Genomic DNA, 8,808 nt, shown 5'->3' on the forward strand with positions numbered 1-8,808 from the left:
AAGGGCAGAACTTTTTTACAGAAAGATGTGAGTTGGTTAGGAGCTATAAAAATATATGATCTAACCTCGCCCGAGCAGGGACAAGACCTCAACAACAGAACAGCTGGGCGGAGATCGGATTTGAAGTGAATGTCAACTCGACAGCAGCAAAGGAGAAGTGGAGGTCCTTGCGAGACTATGTGCTCTAGTGAATGTATTATTTACATTTGATCCAGCGAAAAGGATGCATGGAAGTATGTGGGTATAGTGTTGGTTATATAAAAACTAAAGGAAGCATAACTGAGCCTTAAATGGGCCCGTTATTTGCCGAAGAAAGATCATACTGTATTTAAGAAGACTTGAAACTACAGATTAAGACCCTTAAAGGGATACTTCACCCATTTGCATTAAACTTTGTATCATTAGAAACCTGGTAGTATTTTTGAATGGTCGTGCATCCCGCCCTCATTTTCCCCAGAGTCATTTTGCATCATCGGAAGCTGTTGTGATTAGCAGGGTGAAACTACAACGCTAGTTCCTCATATTTTCGACCACTGAAGCTACAGACCAATCACAGATCAGTGGGTGGGAACTCACTCCCAGAATTGAAACTTAACGTCCGCCATATTGCTTGGAAGCTATGCTAACAGGCTCTATGGAGAAAGCTGATAATGGAGAAAAAATATAAACATAGTGGTGAGACGGCTGCTGCCGACAGGCCGCCAGGGCCGCTAGCGCTGGCCGTGTATATTTTGGAGAAACTGTAACGATCAAATTTTATTAAAATTTATAAAGTATTTCTGATTCTGAAATAGAGGACCTTAGTGGGAGTGGCCTGCGGTGCTGTGCATTCTGGGATTTGGTGTCTTTCACCAACATGAGCCAAAAAGACACTTTCTGTCTTTTCTCGGCCAAGATGGCACCAACTTCAAAATGTATTTCACATTTCTTCTACATATATGACCCAATGTCAATACAGATTCATGTTTCAACGGGTGAAGTATCACTTTAATGTATTAGGAAAATGTTACAGAGTGATTTATGTCTGAGAAAACTGAGAAGTAGGTGAATTTTATGATTCACCAGTGAAGTTGCCCCCTGATGTCCATTAGAAATAATGCAGCTTTAGGCCACTTCTTATACATGGTAAATGGTAAATGGACTTGAGCTTGTATAACGCTTTTCTAGTCTTCTGACTACTAAAAGCGCTTTTTACACCGCATGTCACACCTACACATTCACACACCGATGGCAGAGGCTGCTTTGTAAAGTGACCATTAGAAGCAACTAATCATAATCTTCTGATCTACCTGTGAGTGTGTAATTGGGTGCAGAGTCAAATGAAATCTCTTATTTCACAGTAGCATGGCAGCAGTTTCAGAGGGAAAAAATATTCAGTAAAAAAGTAACACAACTTCCTGTGTGCATGTATTAAAACATGTACACTGTGTAAACCAGGTAAGCACCCATTGTTAATGAGGGACTGTTCAGACACTCAAGGTCAGACCCAGCTGTCCAGTAACAAACAAAGAGCAACATGAACCATCATCACATTATCGGCTCGTCTTTCCTCTGCGACTGCATTTCATCAGTGAGTCTGAGTGTCTGCTATCTATAGAGCTGTGCTCAGAGCAGAGCCACAAATACAGAGACACAGAGACAACCACACAAACACAGAGCACAGAGACAACCACACAGAGCACAGAGACAACCACACAGACACAGAGCACAGAGACAAATACAGAGACATAGAGCACAGAGACAACCACACAGACATAGAGCACAGAGACAACCACACAGACACAGAGCAGAGACACGAAGCAGAGAAACAAACTCAGAGAAACAGAAAAGAGACACAAGCAAAGACACAGATGATGTGATGAAGATCTACATCAGGGAAGCCATGGAGTCCAGCAGCTTGGACCTGATGGAGTCCAGCAGCTGGCCACAGCTGGGTTCCTGTAAGCACCCTCACATCTTCAGGGTGGTGATCAACGGCAGCTCTTTTGATGTGGATCGAAGACTTCTTGCTGAGAACTGTGAGTACTTTAGAGCTCTGTTCCAGTCTGGGATGAGAGAGTGCCGACAGGACGAGATCCAGCTGAGTTGTGTGGGGGCTCTGGGCTTCCTGGTCCTTCTGCAGGTCCTTGACAGGAAGCAGCCTATGCTAAATAGTGATCAGATCGTAGAAGCCATCGAGTGTGCAGCCTTCCTGCAGGTGCCAGCCCTGACTAAACACCTCATTAGTTTAATCAATTCTGACAACTGCCTGCTGATGTACCACACTGCATCCACCTTTGGGGTCTGGGATCTGTCACACAGCTCGGCGCTGTTCATCAGAGACCTCTCCCCTGACCTGCAGGACGAGATCCACGCCTTACCATGTGCCCTGGTGGACTACATCGAGTCCCTACAGCCCAGAAGCTACATGGCCGTGTGCAGCCACTCGCCCTCCTCTGAGCTGCTGAAGGACCTCCAGAGAACCGTCTGCTACCTGGACGAGACCAGCAGAGACTGGAAGGTCCTGACTCACCTTCCTTTGAGCACCAGCACCACCATGGCCGGTTTGGCTGTCCTGGACAACAAACTCTACATCATGGGAGGGGTGCACAATGTGAGCAAGAAGGTGGTAGAGACTGGTTTCTGTTACTGTCCTGCAGCCAACACTTGGTCCATCGTCTGCGGCCCCCAACAGCTACGCTACAACTTCAGTCTGATTGGTCATGACGGCTGCCTGTACGCACTGGGGGGCGAGTCCAACATGAAGGCACTGTCGTCTGTGGAGAGATACAGAGTATCTGATGGAAGCTGGAGGTCTGTATCCCCCCTGCCATCCCCTGCAGCCTCAGTGGTCTCTGCAATAACCATGAACAGGATCTTTATCTGTCTCTGGAGGGGTCAAGGGGCCACAGATATACATGAGTACGTACCTGAACAGGACAGGTGGCTGCTGGTCACCACACTAATCCGCCAGCACAGTTATGGTCTCCATATGGTGGCCCATAAGGACAATCTGTATGTGATGCGTAATGGGCCTTGTGAGGATTTTTTACAATGTGTGATGGATCGCTACAACCTGAGCTCGGGGCAGTGGACGGCCATGTTGGGCCAGTACGGGAACAGTAAAAGTTCCCTGTTCACCGCCGTGGTCCGAGGAGACTCAGTGTTCACGCTCAGCCGAGAGGCGACCACAGAGTTCACTGTAGAGGACCAAACATGGAGGCTGAAGCGTGAAATGAACGGTTTCGGAAGAATTGGATCTATATATACATTTCTAATGAGGCTGCCTAAAACCAGAGCCCCCTTTATAGAGAACTCTGTGGATCAGAACCTGGAGAAAAACCTCAGAGACATCAGAAGCTGTCACAGAATCTCCCCACAGTGTCCTGATAACCTATGAGTTGTAATTACTTTAATGGTCATGAGAGGGACTTTTGATTTATGTCTATTTTGGCGCTGACTGTGGACAAAGCAGTGAGTCTTCGCTGATTTGTCCCGTGTATGTGTACGAATTTGTTTTTAACCAAAAAATAATTATTCCGTCTTTCAACAGTGAAATATATAAATAGCTTCTCACTTCATCTAACACCTACCCCATGACAGTGGTTTCAGGCATTTAATACAACTATTGAAATAATCAGTCTTGTCGCTGATTGTCTCGTTTGCTTTTGTGGGTTATACAGAGGCATCACTATTCATTTCAGTCTGTTTCTTAACCAGCTACAAACTCATCACAGGATCATTAGGGTTAGGGTTTATACGTGATATGTTCATTAAGGTTTTTATGTGATTCTTTACACTTAAATATAATATAAATCAAATATCTCCTCTGAAAATAACTCTGTGAGTCATGACTGTCTACAATGGGTGTAACACCCGAGTCCCACTGTCTGTGATGCTTTCAGAGTTTTCAGAGTCCTATCTTCAGTTTGTTTACATCGTCGGCTGACTCCTCCCCTCGTGTATAAAAGTTGTTTAATTGAGGGACTAGAGAAAAGAAGAATAACATACTGTACTCACAGCTTAACTGTGTTTCTAGATCCCGCTCATTTCAGGTGAATTTGCATGCAGTGTGAAGATACGAGCATAATAAAGATCACTAGCATTAGCATGCTAACACAACAATGCAGCGAGAGTTGTTTTGGTTTCATGCTGGTACTCAAGGGCGACATCTACTGGATCAAAAAAATTGCATATTACGTCTTTAAAAGGGTTTAATAACGCAGTGCTCTGACCAACATTTTTGTGGTTATTACTCAAGTTTTGCTTCAGTTAAATAAAACCGGTGAATATTCCCCTTTCCTATGATACTATGGAAGCCCAACACCATCCTGTCAGTGTTCATGACATCACCTCGACTCTGTCACAGCCGGGCTAATCTCCCCTCCTCCTTCATGAACTGTCTGGATGAACTTCCCTGCTGCTTCCAGCTGCTTGAGGCTGACCAAGTCCCTGTTTGATGTCCTGGATTTTTCTGATGGACGTTCTCTTCCAGGTGTGGATCTCCTGTCCATCTGTGTCCACTGAGTCTCCACTGAGGAGTGACAGTTTAACTGTTTATCTGATGTGTATTTTGATATTATAGATTGACCCAGATCTGTAATCACAGAGGAGGCAGAGTTAATGAGCTCTCATTTTTTTTTGGCTTCACTTGAGTTGAGGTATTCAATCGTCCATTCTTTTTACAGTCCGAGGGCTGAACACACTTTAAGGTTTCAAAGGAAGCAAGAAACAACTTTTTCCCTGCATCTCCCTCTATCCCACTTTTCAAGCACAGCACAGTCTGAGCAGATGGCCTAACAGGCTGCCTAACATTGCTCAAGGTTTAGTGCTGTGCTCATGAGTGATTCATGTTGGGTCTAAGTAGATAATATATCAATGAGTAAGGTGTTTTACCTGCTCTTTTGTGAAGTGTCTTGAGGTAACATGTGTTGTGAATTGGCCCTATAAGGAATGATTGATTGATGTCAGACCCATTTGGAAGAGCAGATACAAACTGAAAAATAAATCACTGACCCAAATCTTAAATCCACTGTACTTTTCTCTTTGTCACCCCTTCAGTTATGTTTTATATAATTCATCCTTTATGTTTTTTTTTGTTTTTTTTTGTGGAAATAATTGTTATACCTGCGGGTCTTCATCTGCTTTTCATGAGAATATCAGTCCAGCTGAATCTTGAAGCGGTGTGACGTCTGATCAGAGAGGTCTGTGAACTCTGTTGATGCTGTGTTTGCGTTTCTGATCCTGATGGACTCTGACCCTCATTTGACAGATTTAACGAGATTCCATGAAACAAGAACCAAGAGGAAGAAATAGTGGGGGGGGGAAATAGAAAGGCAGCGGTGAGGTGTGCATGTTTAATAGAGTAACTGTTCACATCATTTCACATTGATAAGATAACACAATACACTGACACAGAGTGTGACTGTAATCAAAAGTTAATAAATACATGAATGGAAACGTTGGCTTATCACTATCATCATCATGTTCCTCCACACAACTGTAATAAACATCACTGAGCTTCAGTGGTGGACAGTACCAAAGTACATTTACTTGTTTTTTTCTGTGTCTGTTCTCTACTTGAGTATTATTTTGGGGGAAACTTGTGACTTTTACTCCACTACAATTGAAAGACAAATACCATACTTTTGACTCCTCTACGTTTCTATGAATCTTCTCTTTACTCGCTTCTTGTGCTCTGAATTCAGCTGATGAATTTGATCAGTAAGACAATAAACTGTGTTCGTGTAGTTCTGAGTGTGGTTTGTGTAAGCGGTGTTGCCTGTGTACATCCTGCGTCTCCGCGGTTGAATGTAGAGCAAACGCCGAGCAAAGGTCAATCAGCAGTGCATTTAGTGGTAATGGTGGTTGATGATTCTTTACCTGAGCACCCATGGTGATATATGTTTAGCCCATGTTTGAAATGTGAATGTTCACTGTATAAAGCTTGGCTGACATTTTCCCTGCTCACCATGTCTTTTTGATTGTTTTGTTTTTTTGGTTGTTTGGGAGCAATCAATCTGCAAATCTGTATCCCTCAGTGTTTGAAAAATGTAAATAATGTTTTCTAAATAAACCGAACACAGCAAAACGTACACCTACATGTATTCTTGACGGCACTCATACATTCTGAAAATGCAGCAATATTTTTCATTTTTTAAAAGGAAGTTTAAATATTTGAATATATTTCAAAGCAAGTACTCCAGTTCTGAATAAATGAATGAATCATGTGAATGAGCAACTTTCACTTTTATTGGAGTAACATTTGACCAGGAGTATCTCTACTTTCAGGACTCAGTGTACTTTGTCCACCACTGTTCAGCTAGAAGGCCACCGTCTATATTCAGCTGTAATATTATTTTCACATTCTCCTACGGTAAATGACTATATTAATGTAAACGTCATGCCACTCGCATCATCAGCTCCTCCAGCGCTCGCTCTCTGTGGTTTTCATGGACCAGCAGCACCTCTTTGATGGCGTTCTGCTGGAAGCCCATCTCGTTGAACTGACTAAGCAGATGCAGGAACTCCTCAGCCTGCACACAAGCACAGAGGAACATTGTTCATCAAAAGCAGTTTTTACATGTGTACTCCTGAAAATATCAAAAAAATTCCAAGCAGGCTTCCCCCTGAAATCTATCTGAGTGGATTGTTCACACATGGACCTTAAAGTGGGACACTGTCCCTGTCGGACAGGGGGTGACATAACTTAAAAAGAACATGCTCGTGCATCAAAGTCTATAATGCTATAATGACCATTTTTATACATTCAAAATATCAACATTGGAGTGGGGAAGAACATACTGGTGGACAGAAAACAATATGAAGCAGTTTGCATTACGGAGATCGCACTGTTTGCACGCATTCGGTCTATGGTTGTGCATCTGTTGCAGGATATGAACATGTCCACCCCTTCCCATTCACAGTGAATTAAAAAAAATATTTCCTGTTGAAACAGTCCAGGGTGTAACCCCGCCTCTCGCCCAATGACAGCTGGGATTGGCTCCACCCCCACCTGACCCCGAACGGGAAAAGCGTCAGCTCACTCTGACTCATTCATGCACAAAATTTATCAGGGGACTGGCAGGAAAAATTCCAGATAAAGTCAGAGTGAAAAGAATTTGGCGGTTTGAGTTCACACATGCAACTCACCGCTAAACTTTCAGGAAGTTTTAGGAGTTTTGTGCACTAAGCACTTAAAGTGATCTCTCAGCAGGTCTTACCTTTGTCTCACAGTTCTGGAACATCTCCAGAGCCTCTTCTACCAGAGCCATGTCATAACCCAGCTGACACAGGTGGTCACAGGCCACCAGGTAACTCAGGATCTGCAAACACACACAGAAGTTCAATTCAGGCACGGTTTATGGGTGGACCCTGTGGGATAAATACATTCCCTGTTAAGAGTACAGGCCAGACTCTCTGTAAATGTCTTTGAGAGCCAAACTATGTCACTTTCCCATCTGAACAATACATTTACACCTCGTCTTCCTCACTCTCTTATAAAAAAAAATTATGAGGACATAAAATAAAATGTACTATAACTAAAGAAACTGTTTTATCACCTTCCATAGCTAAATAAATTAATGATTACATGAATAAACAGGATTTCTTCTTTCATTGATTTTCACTTTTTGCATTGGGCAATAGGGGCAGCATGCTTACTCTTGTGTGTCATTATTGTGTGTTGTGAGCAGGTGAACAAAAGGCTGTTTGTATATCGCAAATGTTTCAGAGAAAGAACTCGACAAGATCTTTAAAAATATAGAATATAGTATAAGAAGGTGAGACAGTTCTTCTGATACTAACAGGCCCAGACAAAATCACGTGAACCAATCCGAACTTGTATTCCTGGAGCTGTGCCAGGTACAACAGCTGTTACTGAAGCTATTAAGCTAACTAAGCTAACACTCTGTATCCTGCAGAGTGAACACAGATTTGATCTGAGCTGCTCTCTGTGTGATCATTGGAATATAAACTGTGTGTGTTGAGCAGCTTGTCTGTGCTTCTTCATCTCTGCAAACTGACTGACAGACATACACATAGAGAGCTTCACACTGACACACACACATAGAGAGCTTCACACTGACACACACACATAGAGAGCTTCACACTGACACACACACATAGAGAGCTTCACACTGACACACACACATAGAGAGCTACACACTGACACACACACATAGAGAGCTTCACACTGACACACACACATAGAGAAGTACACACTGACACACACACAGACACACACACAGAGAGGTAAACACAGACACACACACAGAGAGGTAAACACTGACACACACACACACACACACACACACAGAGAGGTAAACACACACACACACAGAGGTAAACACTGACACACACACACACACACACAGAGAGGTAAACACACACATACAGAGAGGTAAACACTGACACACACACACACACAGAGAGGTAAACACACACACACACACACACACACACACACACACACACACACACACACACACAGAGAGGTAAACACACACACACACACACACACACACACACACAGAGGTAAACACACACACACAGAGAGGTAAACACTGACACACACACACACACACACAGAGAGGTAAACACACACACACACACACACACACACACACACACACAGAGAGAGGTAAACACACACACACACACACACACACACACACACACACACACACACAGAGGTAAACACACACACACACACACACACACAGAGGTAAACACACACACACACACACACACACACACACACACACAGAGAGAGGTAAACACACACACACACACAGAGGTAAACACACACACACACAGAGAGGTAAACAC

The 8,808-nt window shown here is 43.4% G+C and overlaps 2 protein-coding genes across 7 annotated transcripts in view; one reads left to right on the top strand and one right to left on the bottom strand.

The window, feature by feature from the left end:
* Window positions 1–899: 899 nt before the first annotated feature.
* On the top strand, window positions 900–5,181 carry kbtbd13a (kelch repeat and BTB domain containing 13a). The gene has a single exon (XM_065953194.1). The coding sequence runs from the start codon at window positions 1,859–1,861 to the stop codon at window positions 3,377–3,379; it is 1,521 nt and encodes a 506-aa protein (XP_065809266.1). The 5' UTR covers window positions 900–1,858; the 3' UTR covers window positions 3,380–5,181.
* A 141-nt stretch (window positions 5,182–5,322) lies between these two features.
* Window positions 5,323–8,808, bottom strand: part of ubap1lb (ubiquitin associated protein 1-like b) — a 20,646-nt gene continuing 17,160 nt past the window's right edge. For all 6 annotated transcript variants that reach the window (XM_065953200.1, XM_065953199.1, XM_065953195.1 and 3 more), the window contains 2 exons: window positions 7,203–7,304; window positions 5,323–6,515 (listed from right to left, as the gene is read on the bottom strand). In XM_065953200.1, coding sequence (XP_065809272.1) covers window positions 6,381–6,515; window positions 7,203–7,304 — 237 coding nt within the window. In that variant the 3' untranslated portion in view covers window positions 5,323–6,380. The remainder of the gene's footprint in view (window positions 6,516–7,202; window positions 7,305–8,808) is intronic.

This window comes from Labrus bergylta, chromosome 3, assembly GCF_963930695.1.
Source record: "Labrus bergylta chromosome 3, fLabBer1.1, whole genome shotgun sequence".
Taxonomy (NCBI): Eukaryota; Metazoa; Chordata; class Actinopteri; order Labriformes; family Labridae; genus Labrus; species Labrus bergylta.